The sequence below is a fragment of the Gigantopelta aegis genome, chromosome 11 (genome assembly GCF_016097555.1).
Source record: "Gigantopelta aegis isolate Gae_Host chromosome 11, Gae_host_genome, whole genome shotgun sequence".
NCBI lineage: Eukaryota > Metazoa > Mollusca > Gastropoda > Neomphalida > Peltospiridae > Gigantopelta > Gigantopelta aegis.
In genome coordinates, this window is record NC_054709.1 from 16,505,626 (window position 1) to 16,526,299 (window position 20,674).

The following is a 20,674-nucleotide window of genomic DNA, read 5'->3' on the forward strand; positions in this document are numbered from 1 at the left end:
TTACAATGCAGTCTTCAGCCTATTTAACTCACATTTATCTAAGTACATGTATTAACAGACACTTGTTCAGTGCAGGATGTAGCTCAGTTACAATGCAGCCTTCAGCCTATTTTACTCACATTTAACTAAGTACATGTATTAACAGACACTTGTTCAGTGCAGGATGTAGCTCAGTTACAATGCATTCTTCAGCCTATTTAACTCGCATTTATCTAAGTACATGTATTAACATACACTTGTTCAGTGCAGGATGTACACACAGTTACAATGCAGTCTTCAGCCTATTTTACTCACATTTATCTAAGTACATGTATTAACAGACACTTGTTCAGTGCAGGATGTAGCTAAGTTACAATGCAGCCTTCAGCCTATTTTACTCACATTTATCTAAGTACATGTATTAACAGACACTTGTTCAGTGCAGGATGTAGCTCAGTTACAATGCAGTCTTCAGCCTATTTAACTCACATTTATCTAAGTACATGTATTAACAGACACTTGTTCAGTGCAGGATGTAGCTCAGTTACAATGCAGTCTTCAGCCTATTTTACTCACATTTATCTAAGTACATGTATTAACAGACACTTGTTCAGTGCAGGATGTAGCTCAGTTACAATGCAGTCTTCAGCCTATTTTACTCACATTTATCTAAGTACATGTATTAACAGACACTTGTTCAGTGCAGGATCGAGGGGATGTGACGTAGCCCTGTGGTAAATCGCTCACCTGACGCACAGTTGGTCTAGGATCGATCCCCGTTGATGGGTCCATTGGGCTATTTCTCATTCCAGCCTGTACACCACAACTGGTATATATCAAAGAAAGTGTGCTCTCCTGTCTGTGGGATATGGTGCATATAAAAGATCCCTTTCTATTAATGGAGAAATGTAAGTTTCCTCTCTAAGACTTTTAAGTCAGAATTGCGAAATGTTTATCATCCATAGCTGATGATTAATAGTAAAAAAGAAACTAATTTTGATCACCATGGCGTTCATGGATAAGGTTTTTATTGTCCCAGTCACTACCTCAAGACTAGTATATCAAAACCTGTACTGTGTACTCCTGCAGGGATTCTAGAATTTGTAACAAAATCTACTAGCCATGGGATCGGTGATTAAAAAACATTACTAGCCATGATTAAATATTCACTAGCCTTTCTTTACTTTAGTTAATACAATTTTACTAAATAATAGTAATAATCAAATATCTCACCTAAAGAGGGAATAAAGCTTAAATATACTAACATTGGAGGTTGGAGTGGGGTCAGGATATTCATATTTACAAAATAGACTTAACTGCAACATTTGACAGGTTTTTTTTTCACTAGCTGTCGGGCATGGCAATAGTAGTTATTTACTAGCCCAACATTGAATATCTCTAGCAGGGCCATAGCTAGGATTTAAAAAAAAAAAAAAAAATGGGGGGGGGGGGGGGGGGGGGGGGGGCAAACGAGTTGAGTGATATAAATTAAGATCTATTATAGGATATTAAACTTGCTACCATTTCATATCATGTTTATGTCCCTCATGAAATAATGTCCATTGTTACTCGCTAAAGCTCGTGACAACTGAAAATTATTTCACTCAGGACGTAAACATGATACGAAATAGAAACTCGTTTAATATCCTATAACTCCTATGCACACAGATGTTGGTAGCAGGATTCTTGGGTGGAAAGACGGGCAAAGAAGGATATATCGCCTTTGGAATTTGCAGTTCTACAGTCGCAGTAGGAAGGATATATTGCGACGACCCAGGAAAACTGAGTGTCTGGTAAATGGTCAATTTACTACTGAAGGCAAAAGATCACCAACAAATGTTCAACTTCATCAATGTTTATTAATAACTAATAGATTTTAACAGGTTAACAAGTCGCTGAAAATATACGTATATGTCTCTTTTAGTAATTAAACAATCAATAATAGCTATATACTAACACTAACTTATTCCAGGGCTAAATAACTAACAATATATTCTGCTCAATGTATTTAACAAGTCAGGTGAAAACCTTAAAAGACTGAGTTCAATCATGTACCAATACTTTCACTAATTAATCAGCGGACTCAACAGACTGAGTCTATTTTGTTTTACTGATAATGGATTTTGTACTAAAAAATCCTCCAATGCTTCACTAGAAAAATACTGTAATCTGTAAACAATATCCTAAATTGTTTAGGTCAAATACTAGTACACTCGCACTTACTTCACAGGTAAAAACAATACGAACAATATCCAACTGTTTGCCTAATCAGCGAACTTGCACAAGCCTTATACTATGTGTACTCTATATTCTTTATACACTTATAATTAACTTGTCACCTAAACATCCACAATACGCGGGACCTACACCTTTATGTGTTGGGTATTGCTTACTCTATTACCTAACTTAATTAATGCATAGTCAAAACCTATTTCTATTCCTTAACACGTTTCGTTTCATGGCCTAAACACGAGTCTGGTCCTTATAGCTCATTTATTATATTAAAACACCTAAAACACCAACTCACCTAATGGGACGAAATGCTGACAACTGACTATACTATGACGTGATTATCACCACACTATATGACGCGACTGACCAGACTGACAAACATTGACTGGATTGCTATTTATAGCCCTGCCATATTTTACGTTTGGCGTAATTCTGCTATTGCTGGATTTCCAGCCACTTACGGAATTTACACTGTACAATTCCGCCGATCCTGTCAATGGTTGGAACGGCAGAATTATTCTGCCACATATTGGATAAATTGCCAATAACGCTAAAATTAACTCTTTAAAATAATAAATATATTATTTTAGCTAACTATACTTAATTTTACATATTTTATAACTGTTATAAGATATTTTTCGTATTAAAAACACATAAATACATAATCACCTAAAAACAGCACTACCTTTGCAAGGTCAATTTCGTCTGCAAATCAGCTGTTTATGACAGGAAATATTTCAGAACGAGGTTCTGACGCCATTTTCGTATAATCTTCGATCTTATTTCCACTTGGAAACTGATAACATCTGTTATACGGTAATAAATACCTCCATTAATTCTAAACAAATCTAATGATATGTTGTATGAATTGTGAGTAATTCAACTTGCCATTAAAATAAGTGAAAACAAGAATGTAAACAAATACAAACGTGAACAATAATGCAGATATTATTTATAAAAATACACTACTGGTAATGTCACACATTACCAAATCCTTACAATATTGCTTGGGAAGTGGCAGTCCTACAGGCGGAGTATGGAGGATACATTGCCTGGGAAGTGGCAGTCCTACAGGAGGAGTACGAAGGATACATTGCCTGAGAAGTGGCAGTCCTACAGGCAGAGTACGAAGGATATATTGCCTGGGAAGTGGCAGTCCTACAGGCAGAGTACGAAGGATACATTGCCTGGGAGGTGGCAGTCCTACAGGCAGAGTACGAAGGATGCATTGCCTGGGAAGTGGCAGTCCTACAGAGTATGAAGGATATATTACCTGCGAAGTGGCAGTTCTACAAGCATAGTATGAAGGATACATTACCTGGGAAGTGGCAGTCCTACAGGCAGAGTATGAAGGATATATTGCCTGGGAAGTGGCAGTTCTACAGGCATAGTACGCAGGATATATTGCCTGGGAAGTTGCAGTCCTACAGACAGAGTATGAAGGATATATTACCTGTGAAGTGGCAGTCCTACAGGCGGAGTATGATGGATACATTGCCTGGGAAGTGACAGTCCTAGAGGCGTAGTACGAAGGATACAATGCCTGGGAAGTGACAGTCCTAGAGGCGTAGTACGAAGGATACATTGCCTGGGAAGTGGCAGTCCTACAGGTGGAGTATGTAGGATACATTGCCTGGGAAGTGGCAGTCCTACAAGTAAAGTAAGAAGGATACATTGCCTGGGAAATGGCAGTCCTACAGGGAAGTAGGAAGGATATATGGCCTGGAAAGGGGGAGTTCTACAGGCAAAGTAGGAAGGTTATATTGCCCAAGAAATGGCAGTCCTATAGGCAAAGTAGGAAGGATATATTTCTGGGAAGTGCCAGTCAACCTACAGGTAAAGTAGAAAGGATATATTGCCTGGAAAGTGGCAGTCCTCATGCAGGCAGAGTATGAAGGATATATTGCCTGGGTTGTGGCAGTCTTCATACAGGCAAAGTAGGAAGGATATATCACCAGGGTTGTGGCAGTCCTCATAACGATGAGACTCCTGACAGGAACACCTATTGTCAACAGATCCTTTCAACTACAATCTTTTGCAGAGATGTGATTCTTAAATGTTTTTACGGCTTTGTTCTTTAGATTTACACCAAACCTTTACAATTTATGCATTTACCTTAGTTTGACACCCAATAGCCATGTATTCTTTTTTGCTGGGATGTTAAATATTCGTTAATTCATTCCAAACCTTTACAGTAATGTGAAAAAGTACAACCTGACCACAATCAACTATTACATGCTATCAGTCTTTAATATTATTTTATTTATTATATTATTACCCCCTCCCCATATGCTGTGGGTTTTTTGTGTGTGGTTTGTTTGTTTGTTTGTTGTTGTTTTTTTTGTCACCTTTGTTGAGAAATAATATTATATATTTTCTTCATATGATTGTCCAAGAATTCAATCCTAGAATTCATCAGTTGAATTAAGTAACGACACTGTCAATTTTGTTTTTTCAGTTGTTTGCAAATGTATCTATTTCAGATGCCCTCGAATGTCGTCTAATAGCCATGTATTTTTTGTGCGTTTTTTTGCTAGGATGTCGTTAAACATTCATTAATTCATTCCAAACCTTTACAGTAACGTAAAAAACCACAACCTGACCACAGTCAACTATTACAAACTATCAGTCGTTATTGTTATTTTGTTCATTTTATTATTACCCCCTCCCCGTATGATGTGGGTTTTTCGTGTGTGTGTGTGTGGTTTTTGTGTTTTTTGGGTCGCCTTTGTTGAGAAAGAATATCATATATTTTCTTGATATGATTGTCCAAGATTTTAATCCTAGAATTCATCAATTGAATTGAAATAACGATACTGTCAGTTTTGTTTTGAATTGTTTGCAAATGTAACTCTTATGAATTGGTATTTTTGATTCCCTCAAATGTCATCTGATCTGTTTTCATGTCTTTCTGTGAAATTTTAATAATCCAAGAGTCTTCTTCTTTCTGTATTCTTCTCAACCTTTTACAGCACAGCTGTCTGTACTGTGGGTAGAATTTCTCGATCTCCAGTCCGAGTTCTAAAGATTCAACTCTCCAAGCGTACTCTTGTCTATGAAAGATTTTCGAGTATGAATCATTCATCATGGAGATAAAAAAGTTGATCAGGACTATCATCCCAATGAAAATATAAATGATATAGAATATTTTAATATATAGTGTTATTTTGCCAGCAGACTCTATATTCAATTCCCTCATACCTACCATTAGGTTAAAGAAGAGATACATTGTATCCAACAGAGATGGATACTGCTTGGCGATGTCTGGTTCCACTTGAAACAAATTATGCACACCGATTGAAAATGCCAACAGCACAATGAAATAAATAATGAAAAACTGACACACATCTTGGAATATCAGGTCACGGAAGGTCCTCCAGAAACAATGAATACCTTTAATTCCACGTGTGAAAGTGATTGTTAAGAGCCAGCCCAATACCAGAGCTGGTGTCAGAATATATTCATGAGGGCATGAAACAAACATATACACTAACATCCAAAGTAGCAAGATATTTGCGTAAATAGAACTGAACAAGAACCTGAGGCTACTTCTGAATGTTTTCCATTGAAAAAACTTGGCGAGCGCGCTCTTGTGTTGCAGAATTTCACACAAATAGATTAAAGATTTATATACTGTATTAAAATGTATTAGCATTGGTTCACTTGCCAAAATAAAACAAATAATGTATGTTGGCAAGTCAAGTGGAGGATCTGAAGGTGAGGTACGCCGTCTTTCTGAAAGATAAAAGGAGAAACCACTGACGACAAACATGTACATCAAATGAAGCATTAAAAGTATCCTATATGTCCAACTTACAAATATACTGTACCCCTGTTCAATTTGCCTTACTGGGGGAATCTCTAGAGTGCGTTCCAAAGTGTCAGGGGATCCCAAATGAAAAAGACCTTCCATGCAGGATATCTGTGGCTTAATTTGATTGAATCCGCATAATCTGGCATTATACCCGTTTGTGAGTGGTGTCAGTGTGGTGATATCAAGGTCGCACGTTTGGTCCTTGTCAAAGCACATGACATTCTTCATATGCAGCAATTTCTTGACAATCTCTGCTGATCCTGTTACGAAGTCGACACCCAAAACACTGAATCCAGCTTTGTTAGTGTAATCTCTTATAAAACGGAGAACTGCTTTTCTTTTGTACTCTGTATGTAGTCCTTCGTTGTTTGGAAACTCTTTCTTTTCTCGTTTACACCACCATCTGACAGCTTCTTCAGTGATAAAGTCAAATGTCTCAATATGCTGATTAGCTCTATCATGGTCATTAACTGAAGCTTTTGTTAATGTGTGCAAAACTGTATTACCCTCATTGTCTTGCAATGCTAGGTCTGCCCCACACAAGAGCAGACGTCTTATTCCTTGAGTACATCCCTCGAGAGCTGCTAAGTGAAGAACACCTTTTTTTCTCTCAGTATTTTGGGTATTGATCACAGCATCTGGAGATATGTTTTTGTATATATTCAGCATCATATCCAGAACCTCCGGTTCTCCAGGCCTAACAGCAAGGTGCAGTGGTGTGTTACCCTTGCAGTTTTTTCCTTTCAAACTGACATGTCGAAACTCCCATATAACATCTGTCTTCGCAAATTTCACAGCCAGATGTAATGGATTATTTTGTTCGTTGTCTTCTGCATTTACGCTTTCACTATCGTCTGTCTCTCTTGCATGCTGAAACAGTTTCACAACGGTCTCCGATTTGATGTCTTTGGAACAAGCTGCTACATGCAGAACGTTTACTTCATGGCTGTTTTTAATGTTAAACTTTGCATTCTCTTCAAAGAAGGCAAGAACCGTTTCATGGTGACCCTTAGACGTGCTTATATGTAATGGTGTGTCTCCACTCTTGTTCTTTTCTTCTGGTCCTATTTTGTTGCAGAACATTTTAACGACCTTGTCCCTATTGTACATGGCAGCATAATGCAGAAACGTGTTTCCCTGTTCATCTCTGGTGGCTGGATTCACGTTCATTTGCAAAAGGAGTTTAATCTTGCTGCATGCTCCTTCGGCTGATGCTTCAAAAAGCGGAGACCGTATTTCACCAAAGCAAATCACATGCTGGACTTTGTCTAAGATTAGTCTGTAAGAGCGTATTTATTAAAACTCTTAACATTTCGTCCTTCTCGTTGCGTATCGTTGTTTTTGTGGTTTATATTGGCGCCGTTTTGTATCAGTGTTTGAAGAACGTAAATATGTTCAGATTTGGATGCCATTATCAAAGCTGTGTCTCCGTATTGATCTCTCATCAATGTTTGCACCTTTTGAAAGTAGAGTCTGTACAGTATCATTATAACCCTCAGATGCTGCATAATGGATGGGCCTTTTCCCATCTCTACCGCATACATTTGGATCAGCTTTCTGTTTAAGTAGAAGCTTAACAATATCAATGAGACCTAAAGCAGACGCTATGGAGATAGCCACCAATCCCACGTTTCTTGTTTTATTGACGTCTGCATTTCCTGTCTCTGTTAAAAGCGCCACAATTCTGGTATATTCACACCTCACTGCCACGTATAAAGGAGTCAACCATTCATCATTTTTCAAATTTGCATCAGCTTCATGGTTAAGGAACATAACAACTGTGTCTTCGTGTCCTTGGTGTGCAGCCCACAGCAATGCAGTGTCTTTCGTTGCGTTGGTGTGATTCACCTTCACTCCACATTTCAGTAACAGTTCAGTCATTTCAGTGTATCCATAAAAGGCGGCCAAGTGTACACACGGCAGTCTTCTTGGTCTTTGACCAGGGACTTCTACGGGTGTCTCCTGAAGCAAGCACTTCATTAGAAGATTTTTACTTGAAATCTTCTCAATCAACTGATTCATCATTTCTAAATCGTTAGCCTCGATAATCTGATGGAAGCAATTCCGTTTGCCTTCCGTGGTATCTATGGATGTGTTATAATCTTGATCCAGGAAAACGTTGCTGTACTCAGTAAGCATTTAGGCTATGTTCCTGTTCTTGATCTCGAGCGCAAATTGAAGTAGATTTTGGTTTGTTGTTGGATGTCTAAAGATGTCTGATCGGGAAGACTGTTTATTTTCGTTTTCAGATGGTCTAACGATCCCTGAGAGACCAGGTCAAAGAGCTGTTCGCGAATCTGCATCTCGTTGGTGTCACTTCTGTTTGGATTTTCCACGGACATTCCACTGGAAAATATTGATGAAGTTGGCTGTCCTTCGTTAAACTGTAGCGAAGAACTGGAGCACGCATCTCTGTGCTGGAAAATCAATTTTAAATCAGTGTGTGAAAAACGATCATAGAAACAAAAAGAATAACAATGACAGGAACCCCCTAATTTTTTTTTTTACGAACCCCCCCCCCAAATCCCCCCTCCCCCCACACACAAAGACGCATGTACACACACACACACACACACACACACACACACACAAACACACCAATAATAATAATCATTATAATAAGATTATGGTCGTGATGATGATGATGATACCAAAAAAGGCAAACGAAACAAAAAACCGTAGTTACACTTCCACCCACCCAAGTTCAAGATAAAAATCATATGAAGAAAAAACATCGAAACTGACACATGAATTGAAGATCAAATGTTTATAATATCTTATGCATTTATCTCACTCAAGGGGCATGACGCGTAGCCCAGTGGTAAAGCGTTCGCTTGATGCATAGTCGGTCTAGGATCGATCCCCGTCGATGGACCCATTGGGCTATTTCTCGTTCCAGCCAGTGCTCCACAACTGGTGTAACAAAGGCCGTGGTATGTACTATCCTGTCTATAGGATAGTGCATATAAAAGATCCCTTGCTGCTAATCGGAGAGTAGCCCATGAAGTGGCGACAGCGGGTTTCGTCTCTCAATATCTGTGTGGTCCATAACCATATGTCTGACGCCATATAACCGTAAATAAAATGTGTTGAGTGCGTCGTTAAATAAAACATTTCCTTCCTTTGATTAATTTACATCTAATTTTCAAAGTTATCAAATTCTAAAAGTGTGTGACTTGAAACATATCACATACTATGATTCTACTGAATATGCTGGCTATTGTATGATAAATGATATTATTATATAGGAAATGTAAATTATTTCAAGCCGATGCGGGACGTAGCCCAGTGATAAAGCGCTCGCTTGATGCGTGGTAGGTCTGGGATCGATCCCCGTCGGTAGGTCCATGGGTTATTTCTCGTTCCAGCCAATGCACTACGACTGGTATGTCTGTTGTGTGGTGCATATAAAAGATCCCTTGCTACCAATGGATGGATGGTGAAGGCAGTCCTTAGCTTTTGAAAAACCAAGACGAGTGAAAAATCACACTCATCAAAATGCTAAGGCGAGTGAAAACCAAGCATTATTAATTTATGAAGTAAATGGTACATGTAAATGTAGAGACATATATATGTTGCAAAAATGAACCAATAAACCAATAATGTTTTCTTCTAATTTTATGTTGTTTGGTTCGTTAGTGTAGTCCGACTTCTTTTCCCTTTCAGGAATGGAGATAGAGTAGTGTTATAGAAATATAATTATGACATACACTGATGCAGACAATTTGTTTTTTCATTTACATTATGTACTATTCAGATAATTTGATGTACCCAATTATAGATACCTTTCAGTGTTAGATGGCTTGCATGGACGCTACCGTTCTCGTCACAATTTTTTTTCCTGGTATTATTAAACGGGTCTAACTATCAGCTACATACGGTAAATAGTGACAATCAATATACAAAATTATTTTACGTGCGCTGTTTGTAAAGTGTAACATGCGTTATTTTTCACACTTGCCAGATTGAAATTACGTGCGCTGTACGAGCGTGTTCACACACTGGCACCTTAAAAGACCAAAAAAAAAAAAAAATTCTGATTTAACGACGCACTCAACACATTTTATTTACGGTTATATGGCGTCAGACATGTGGTTAAGGACCATACAGATATTTAGAGAGGAAACCCGCTGTCGCCACTTCATGGGCTACTCATTTCGATTAGCAGCAAGGGATCTTTTATATGCACCATCCCACAGAGAGGGTAGTACATACCACGGCCTTTGATATACCTGTCGTGGTGCACTGGCTGAAACGAGAAATGGCGCAATGGGCCCACCGACGGGGATCGAGCGAACGCTGTACCACTGGGCTACATCCCGCCCCCTTAAAAGACAAGGTCCAGGAACGGAGGAACGGATTTAGCTCAGTCGGTTGAGCGCTCGCCTGAGGTGCTTGCATCGTAGGATCAAAACACCTCAGTGGATCCATTCAACTCGTTCCAGCCAGTGTATGTGCTTTCCCGTCCATATAAAAGAACCTGCTGCTAAGGGAAAAACCACAACAATGGTCAAAGGCTGTGGTGTCGTTAAACTAAAACAAAACACGTATTAGCATTTACCTTGGGCTTTGGAGTATGTCATATTGAGTCCATATTTACCTTCCTAGCTTCTTCTAGTGTGTCATATGAGTCCCACCCATTTACCTTCCTAGCTTCTTCTAGTGTGTCATTTCGAGTCTCACCCTTTTTACCTTCCCAGCTTCTTCTAGATGTCATATTGAGTCCCACCCATTTACCTTCCTAGCTTCTTCTAGTATGTCATATTGAGTCCCAACCATTTACCTTCCTAGCTTCTTCTAGTATGTCATATTGAGTCCCACCCATTTACCTTCCTAGCTTCTTCTAGTATGTCATATTGAGTCCCACCCATTTACCTTCCTAGCTTCTTCTAGTGTGTCATATCGAGTCCCACCCGTTTACCTTCCCAGCTTCTTCTAGTGTGTCATATCGAGTCCCACCCATTTACCTTCCCAGCTTCTTCTAGTATGTCATCTCGAGTCCCACCCATTTACCTTCCCAGCTTCTTCTAGTATGACATATCGAGTCCCACCCATTTACCTTCCTAGCTTCTTCTAGCAGGATGAAGTCGTAATCGTCCATGGTGCCTTGCCGGTTTAAGAAGCTTGTCACTTGTTGATTTGCTTGAGAGGTACCCTGTTTAATACACAAACATAATAATCAAATGATTATTACAAAAACATGTTTGCAGTATACAGGTTACAGAATGAATGTATCAAACGCTTTATTCGTCATGCGATAGCATAAGCCTACGAGGCAGGGGAAGGGATGGGGTGCAACTGTCCCCTAGGGCTGCAGTAAAACCTCAAATTCGGGCAAAAATTATACAGATATTCGGTCAAAATGTGCTAACCCAACCTGATTAAAATTAGCTCTAGTGGAGCTAATTTTGATTAGTTTTGTGCTGACCTGAGATCTTTTTACCGTATATTTCCATCATTCTACCTTCAAAAATAGTTGTAGTCCATTTAAAAATGCGCAGTGATTCGTTTGCAACCCTATATAATTTGTTGGTAGTAATGCTAATATGAATAAATGTTGTTATCCAGATTCTGGCACTTTTGTTTAATTCGGGCGAAAGCCAGCCTGCTCTCCTCCCAAAATGGGAGCCCGTACGCCTTTGTACGAGAGTAACAACAATAATAATAATAACAGGGCTGTAAGTAGCTTAAACTACTTAATATATTTATTTTGTGGTAACAATGGCAACGGTGAATGATGTAGTCTATTTTAAAGTATGTTTTCATTTCAGGTCCAAAGTAATAAGTACATGGATATATCGTGGTCGTCTGCATGTTTTCCCACCCATTTCTCAATGTATTACGCCCCATTACGTTAGCTTTCAGAGTATCACGGTACCACCCTACGAATATATTCTTCGTAGAAATTTCTACTTTCTGTTTCGGTCTGTTCTATTATTTCAAAACATGGTTGCGATCGATAAACGTCAAACCCACATGTAGGCATACGGGCTCGCTTTTTTTGCAGGAAGGAAGACGGGGTTTTTACTCAGTTAAACGAAAATGCCCGAATCCGAGTAACAACATTTTTTTCAGGAGCAGTTGTAGTACTGTCGCTACCCGTACGCTTGTGGTCAAACCGCTTTTGAATACTCAACTGAATATTGTGCAAAAGTTAAAGGCGCAGACCCTAGTTTAACCTGTAAAAAATGGAAACTAAGTTTAGTTAATTTACAAACCTGTAACTCACTTGAATAAAGTTAAAATAGAGTAAAAGAAGAGTCTGTGACGTTAAAACAGGAAATATCCTTAAAAATAAACTAGAACTCGAATCAATAAACCGCTACTTCTCAGAGACACGTGCGTTTTTAAAACTATGAAATATGTTATTTTTAGTACTACAAACACCAGGATGACCAGAAACATTCCGGTTCTAGGGAAATAGTAATCTAAAAAATAAAATATAAGTATTATTTGATTTCAGTGATCATAAACGACTCTAATCGTGAACAATATGCTGTAGTCTTTAAACACTAGGGTCTGTCCATTTTAACACAAAAAAACCGCTTGTTAGTAATATTAATTTAGACTAATTTTGTGACTTTTTTGTGTGATTTTCATTAAAAACAGTTTTTCTAGTGACAATCGGGTAATCAGAACCACAACTATTCATTTGTTTGGCCTAATTACGCAGCGCAAAATCTGACATTCATACAATCCCTGGACTCTCCCTAGAGCGTTATGTAATTTTCGTCGAAGGCGGTGCATTTAATTTCATTCCAAATTATGTTCGTGCTTATATCCAATTAAGGTTCAAGCACGCTATCCTGGGCACACACCTCCGCTATCTGGGCTGTCTGTCCAGGACAGTGGGTTAGTTGTTAGTGAGAGAAAAGAGGATGTAGTGGTCTTACACCTACCCATTGAGTCGTCGCTCTGGGTGGGAGCCGTTAACAGGCTGCGAACCCAGTACCTACCAGCCTACTCTGACGATAAGAGAGTTTGACGGACATTTGGTAAGAGAGTGTTGATAACTGTTCAAATGTCCGTCTACCTCTCTTATCGTCAGTACTGCCAAATGTATGCTTAATCTAGCAAAACTGAACGGGAAATGCAAAAATATGAACATACTAAAATCTTTGTTACATTGTGATAGGTTTCAGAATCTTCAAAATGGGATATTATTTGGGTACCTTGTATCATTTTAAAATAATCTTTGTATCAAATGAAAATTTGTCCATCAATACTCAACATAATTGAACTGGCCTTGTACAAAATTCCAATTTTCTGAGGTTTTTTGCTATAAAAAAAATCGCCCAAAATATTCTTACCTGCATATCGGTCTGTGTATGTACTTGTACTAAGAGTCTGTTGCTGTGCAAACTGTGGAATAAATATTTATCAGTCAATAATACAGGTATTTCTATAGTGGTTTCACGTAAAATGTATGACGTATTAACACGGGACATCACTCTATGTTGGTATTATTTCGATGGCTCCCACAGTTGCCCACATTCTCTCTTTGTAGTTATGCAAAAAGCAGTTATTCTATAACACTGACAAATGACATGCCTTTCAATGATGAAGAAGATCTTGAATTCCCATGGCCCCTTTCGCAGACTGAGGCAAGACCAGACTAGACAAGACTTTATTTACAATGGCATAGGAGGAATATAATATGTATAGTATACATTTTGTTATATACACGTGACAAAATTATTGACAATAAATACATTAATTACAATACATACAAAAACACATACAAACATACATATCAATATATTATACAGATATTTAATACAGATATACGGGTATCCAAGTGCTTATAAACGAATAGATTGTTAAACGTGTATATGGTGCAGTGTATAGGGTGTATACTACCAAATCAAATCCCATAGACGACAATAGTAACGTGGCTAAAACTCCTACCTGCAGCGTATCAATCGACATAAACGCCACGGATATAAATGCTACCACCCCTCGCCCTTAAAGTGAATCAGAAAAAACTGGGGGTGAAGCTGCTCATTTCTGAGATAACGGGTAGCGTCTATGACTACCCTAGTCCCGTGCAAAATTCGAGTACTTTTTTTTATCGGTACCCCATACACGTTTTAAATACAAGGCTACTTGACACAGTGGTACTAGGTGAAATAAAATTGCATACATTTTTTGCCCAGATGAAACGGGGTTTTTTTCACAACCAACACACTCACATTTATCACCAATCACAATGGTGTTCACTTCTCTGTCAAAAGTTCGGTGCACCTCCAATTTTGACCCAGCTGGAAGTTATTTGGTTTAGTACTACCTATAATTGTAATATTTTATTAAATATTTTTCGTTTTGATGGTGTTTGTAGTCAAGGGCGTTTGAATTAATTAATTGTTATATTTATGAAACATGCTAATTCCTTTAGGGTACTATTTCGTTTATTCTTCATTAGTTCTCTAAATTTATAAATACTTGGTCGCGTATAATAATATGGGTGCAGCAAATGGACTCTTGAATTATGAAAAAAATAAAAAAGGCAAATGAAAAGATAATGGAACTCGTCGCCACTGTCCATTACATTACATAATGTACAAATTCTATCTTCTTTGAGTATGTTATTCCAGCGTCCAGTTTCAACGGGTAGGTAATGGTAGGTAAGAGTGTTGTCCACAGTTTTTCTGGTAGTTTATTAATATAGCTTTCGAAAAATAGTTGTTCTTTGTATAATCGGTAAGTGTTGCTTCTCGATGACTGCGATATGTTATTTTTCACATTTTTGTAAATACTGATCGCATTGTCTTTGTTTAATTTGTTGTGAGAGACAATTTACCGATATGAAAGATTGTCTTATCCAGATATCACATACTCCCAAGAATGTGCACCATAAACATTTTGGTCTTGGTCTTGGTCTTGGTCTTGGCATTTTCCCTAACTCTCCATAAAGCATAAATATTGGTGTTGCTTTCTTAACAGGTATGATGTGTCTTAGAAACTTTATCTGTACAGAATTTGTACCCATTCACACGTCTTTTTGTCCCCTAACTCTTTTTATAGACATACTGACAATTCGTTAAAGGGACATTCCTGAGTTTGCTGCATTGTAAGATGTTTCCGACAAATAAAATATTTCTACGATTAAACTTACATATTAAATATATTTTCTTGTTTGGAATATCAGTGTCTGTATATTCAATATGTTTCTGGTCGTCTTAATATTTGTAAGAAGCCCAAACTGGATTTTGTCTTAAAATAATTTCGTACGAACAAAAAATAATATTTTAGGAAATAAAATGAAATTTAACCTAGTACAAATATTAGAACGATCAGAAACACGTTTAATATACAGCCACTAATATTTTATGCAGAAACAATATATTTGATATGTAATTACAATCGTTAAAAAGTCTCTGTTAGTCGATAACATCTTTAAAATTGCAGCAAACTCAGGAATGTCCCTTTAACGTCTCACCTTAGGTATATCACACATTTACAAAATAAAACAAACATAAAAGTACACAAGCCATTCCTTGTGGAATTATAAGAGACAGTGTAGTTAAATAATATAAGTATGTACAATTAAACTAATAATAATAACACTATTGTGTATATACAAAGTCTCTACGACGTTGTAAAATATAAAAACAGATTTTGGCTGTTACAAATTTAAGGTTATTGTATGTTATATATTCCATAATGGCTCATTAATAAAGTGTGTTTCCCCAATTTCAACTTATTTTCGTGCTTATATCCAATTAAGGTTTAAACACGCTGTCCTGGGCACACATCTCAGCTATCTGGGGTTCCTGTCCAGGACAGTGGGTTAATTGTTAGTGGCTAGTGGTTGGTGAAAGAGAAGAGGGTGTAGTGGCCTTATACGTACCCATTGAGCACTTAAGAACTCGCTCTGGGTTGGAGCCGGTACCGGACTGCGAACCCTGTACCTACCAGCCTGTAGTCCGATGGCTTAACACACACACCACTGCGCCACCGAGGATTGTTATACAGGCTTAAAGGGGCAGACCCTAGTTTATAAACATTAGTACATATTTTTCACTGTTAGGGCCATTTTAGATAACTGAAATAAGATATTACTTACATTGTATTGTTTCCGTACAACCGAAGAGTTTCTGCTCATCCTAGTGCTTGTAATACCACAAAATGCATTTTTCATATTTTAAAAAACGCACGTGCGTCTGAGAAGTAACGGTCATGGAGACGAGCTCTGGTCTATTTTTGAAGGATATTTCCCCATTTCAACGTCACAGACTCCTCGTTTCACTCTATTGTAACTTTGTCCAAATGTGTTGCAGGTTTGTAGATAAACCAAACTTTGTGTTAATTTTCACAGACTGAAACTAGGGTCTGCCACTTTAAAATACTTTGCTATTTGTATTGTGTTTTTACCCAAAGTTCTTCACACTGTTTTTTTGTTTTTGGGGTGTGTTTTGTTTGTGTGTTTTTTTCATTTTTTTTTTTTTTTTTTTTTTTACATAATACAATTTTTATTTTTAATTTAATTTTATCCATATACGTACCAATGTTTGACGTTGGTCACAAGCCTGCTAAATATGTTTTGTCCATGTAATTACAATAACCTACTTGCAATAAAATAAATGTTGTATTCTAGTCTCAGCTGATTGAATTATAAATAATAATTTAAAAAACCCCCAAACCACGCCACCTTAATTAGGAATCCCCGTAAAATAATGTTAGTAGTAAATCAGTGATTCATTATTGTTTTCTTGAATATTGCGCACAGCAACCACGATGGAGTTTCTTTCAAGGAATCAAATGCTTTAATATAGGAAAAAAAGACATTTTATTTATGACATTAAATATTAAAGGCGCAGACCCCAGTTTTAATCCGTAAAAAATAGACACTGAGTTTAGTTAATTTACAAACCTGTAACTCATTTGAATAAAGTTAGGCTGAAAGAAGAGTCTGTGACGTTAAAACAGGAAATATCCTTTAAAATAGACTAGAACTCGAATCAATAAACCGCTACTTCTCAGTCGCACGTGCGTTTTTAAACATATGAAAAATGTAATTTTTGGTACTATAAACACCAGGATGACCAGAAACACTTTTGTTCTACGAAAATGGATAATCTAAACAATAAAATATAAGTAATATTTGATTTCAGTGATCATACACGGCTCTAATAGTGAAAAATGTGCTGTAGTGTTTAAAAACTAGGGTATATCCCTTTAAACTACGATTGTTTCGTTAATAACATGAATGAATAAATAAATATTTAACGGCACCCCAACACGAAACATACATCGGCTATCGGGTGTCAAACTAAGGTAATGGTATAGCACACTAGAGCACATTTAATTCATTAATCATCGGCTGTTGGAAAGAAAGAAATGCTTTGTTTAACGAGGCACTCAACACATTTTATTTACGGTTATATGGAAAAAAAGAAAGAAAGAAATGTTTTATTTAACGACGCACTCAACACATTTTATTTACGGTTATATGGCGTCAGACATATGGTTAAGGACCACACAGATTTTGAGAGGAAACCCGCTGTCGCCACTTCATGGGCTACTCTTTCCGATTAGCAGCACGGGATCTTTTATTTGCACTTCCCACACGCAGGATAGCACAAACCATGGCCTATGTTGAACCAGTTATGGATCACTGGTCGATGCAATTGGTTTACATCTACCCATTTAGCCTTGCGGAGCACTCACTCAGGGTTTGGAGTCGGTATCTGGATTAAAAAAATCCCATGCCTCGACTGGGATCCAAACCCAGTACCTATCAGCCTGTAGACCGATGGCCTAACCACGACGCCGGTCCGGCTGTTGGATGTCAAACTAAGGTAATGGTATAGCACACTAGAGCACATTTAATTTATTAATCATCGGCTGTTGGATGTCAAACATTTCATATTCTTGACATATTGTCTTAGAGAGGAAACCCGCTACATTTTTTGTAGCAAGGGATCTTTTATATACACCAACAGACAGGACAGCACATACCACGGCCTTTGATATATCAATCGTGCTGCACTGGCTGGATCGAGAAATAGACAAATGTGCCAACCGACGGGGATCGATCCCAGACCGACCGCGTACCAGGCGAGCGCTCTACCACTGGGCTATATCCCGACCCTTGCTCTGTTGGCGACCCACCCTTCCTTCTGTGCATTCTTTGCATTTCTCGTTCCAGCCAGTGCTCCACAACTGGTGTAACAAAAGCCGTGGTATGTACTATCATGTCTGTGGGATGGTGCATATTAAAGATCCCTTGCTGCTAATCGAAAAGAGTAGCCCATGAAGTGGCGACAGCGGGTTTCCTCTCAATATCTGTGTGGTCCTTAACCATATGTCTGACGCCATATAACCGTAAATAAAATGTGTTGAGTGCGTCGTTAAATAAAACATTTCCTTCCTTCCTCCGAACACCATTTCTCCTCTGTGTCTAAATAGCAATCGCTTCATGCACGGTCGGTTTGGGATCGATCCCCGTCGGTGGACCCATTGGGCTATTTCTCGTTCCAGCCAGTGCATCACGACTGGTATATCAAAGGCAGTGGTATGTGCTGTCCTGTCTGTGGGTTGGTGCATAAAAAGATCCCTTGCTACTAATGAAAAAAAACAAATGTTGCGGGTTTTCTCTCTAAGAGCTGATTGGTGGGGGGGGGGGGGGGGGGGGTTCGTTCCAACCAGTGCACCACAATAATTACATCATAATTACCATATGTTTGATATCTAATAGCCGATGATTAATTAATCAATGTGCTCCAATCAAGCTTTTTCTCTAAGACTAAATGTCAAAATTACCAAATGTTTGACATCCAATACCCGATGATTACTAAATCAATGTGCTCCAGTGGTGTCGTTAAACAAACCAAGCTTTACTGTGTCTAAACACTTCATCCAATGCATCTGTATCTGTATTGTTTCCATTACTAAAACGGAAAAGCTCTCGTCGTCGTCACTGCCCCACTACTGGCACATCAAAAGACGTGGTATGTACTCTCCTGCCTATGGAAAAGTGTATATAACAGAACCATACTTCTATTTTGGTAGGAGTAGGCCAAACCTATGTGGTAGTAGAAGACTCCTCTGTCTCGCTTTCAGTATGTCTGTCTGTCTGTCTGTCTCCCCCCACCCTCTCTACTCCAACACTAATTGTTCAGAACTACTCGCGCGCGCGCGTGTGTGTGTGTGTGTGTGTGTGTGCATTTATCTTGTTTATGTGTGTGCGTGGTTGTTTCTGTGCATTTGCATGAGTGCGTATGTATGTTTAATTTGTTGTGTGTAAATGTGTGCGTGCGTATGTGTGTGTGTGTGTGTGTGTGTGTGTGTGCATTTATCTTGTTTGTGTGTGCGTGGTTGTTTCTGTGCATTTGCATGAGTGCGTATGTATGTTTAATTTGTTGTGTGTAAATGTGTGCGTGCGTGCGTGTGTGTGTGTGTGTGTGTGTGCATTTATCTTGTTTATGTGTGTGCGTGGTTGTTTCTGTGCATTTGCATGAGTGCGTATGTATGTTTAATTTGTTGTGTGTAAATGTGTGTGTGTGTGTGTGTGCGTGTGTGTGTGTGTGTGTGCATTTATCTTGTTTATGTGTGTGCGTGGTTGTTTCTGTGCATTTGCATGAGTGCGTATGTATGTTTAATTTGTTGTGTGTAAATGTGTGTGTGTGTGTGTGTGTGCGTGTGTGTGAAATAGTAAATTTAACCTGTTGGTTTTACTTTTTCATCAGTCCCACTTTAGGCCTTGTATTTGCAGACCAGCTGTCTGTCTCTCTCTCTCTCTCTCTCTCTCTCTCTCTCTCTCTCTCTCTCTCTCTCTCTCTCTCTCTCTCTCTCTCTCTCTCTCTCTCTCTCACACACACACACACACACACACACACACACGCTCTGTATATGTGTTCATGTTTAGATGCTATTTTAAACGAATTTCTTAGCGAGTTTAAACCTACCGTCTCCAGAATATTTGTTTCTGTTTATATTAAAGATTTAAAATAGATAGTTGGTACATTTGTGGTCTTATCTCATACCTACAGTTCAGTTATTTCAGTCCAGGTCCGGCTCTGCCGCCCACATATGACAGAGACGAGTCACTTCACAATATCCAGTCACTTCCGCTTTCGTAACTCAATAGATTATGAATGACTCAGCGGATGATCTGACTTTACAAGTAGGCCTACTGTACTCGTAAAATTTCTGTCCGCGTTTAAACTGCTGTAACAAAAGCTGGACTATGAACTTTCTTCTTCTCAGCTATACCGTCGTTTTCCTTCATCTTACGAGAGGAAATTTTCACAGTGAGTACTAATATTTTCAATTATAATTTGTAATTAACCAAACCCCCCCCTCCAACCCCCCAAAAACACACAAAAAACCAACCAACCAACAAACAAACAGCAACAACAACATTTGTTTTTAATCGCACATACGTACGAAACATAGTTCCAGCTTGTAGAAACAGATTGACAAAAGAATAATCCAATAAGGAGTTTAGTAGAATAAACAAATCAAGAAACTGTAACCTTAAACTTCGTAAGCAGACGACATTCGTATTGTGAGTATTGCTGTTTTATTTATATACTCGAGATGTAGATAAGTTTACATATTATATCGAGTGGCAATAACCCCCACAAAAACCCATAAAAAAAAACCCACCGGAAAAAAACAAAGAAAACAAAAAAACTTGTACCC

The 20,674-nt window shown here is 38.3% G+C and overlaps 1 protein-coding gene across 3 annotated transcripts; it reads right to left on the reverse strand.

The window, feature by feature from the left end:
• Positions 1 to 1,818: 1,818 nt before the first annotated feature.
• Positions 1,819 to 12,233, reverse strand: LOC121385392 (serine/threonine-protein phosphatase 6 regulatory ankyrin repeat subunit B-like). Of its 3 annotated transcripts, none has more exons than XM_041516060.1 (2): positions 11,085 to 12,233; positions 7,195 to 8,442 (listed from the first exon to the last, which is right to left on the reverse strand). In XM_041516060.1, the coding sequence occupies exon 2, from the start codon at positions 8,162 to 8,164 to the stop codon at positions 7,421 to 7,423; it is 744 nt and encodes a 247-aa protein (XP_041371994.1). In that variant the 5' UTR covers positions 8,165 to 8,442; positions 11,085 to 12,233; the 3' UTR covers positions 7,195 to 7,420. The 3 variants fall into 2 exon arrangements, with proteins under 3 accessions (XP_041371993.1, XP_041371994.1, XP_041371995.1); XM_041516059.1 differs by having other exon boundaries at positions 1,819 to 8,442.
• Between the last annotated feature and the right edge of the window lie 8,441 nt (positions 12,234 to 20,674).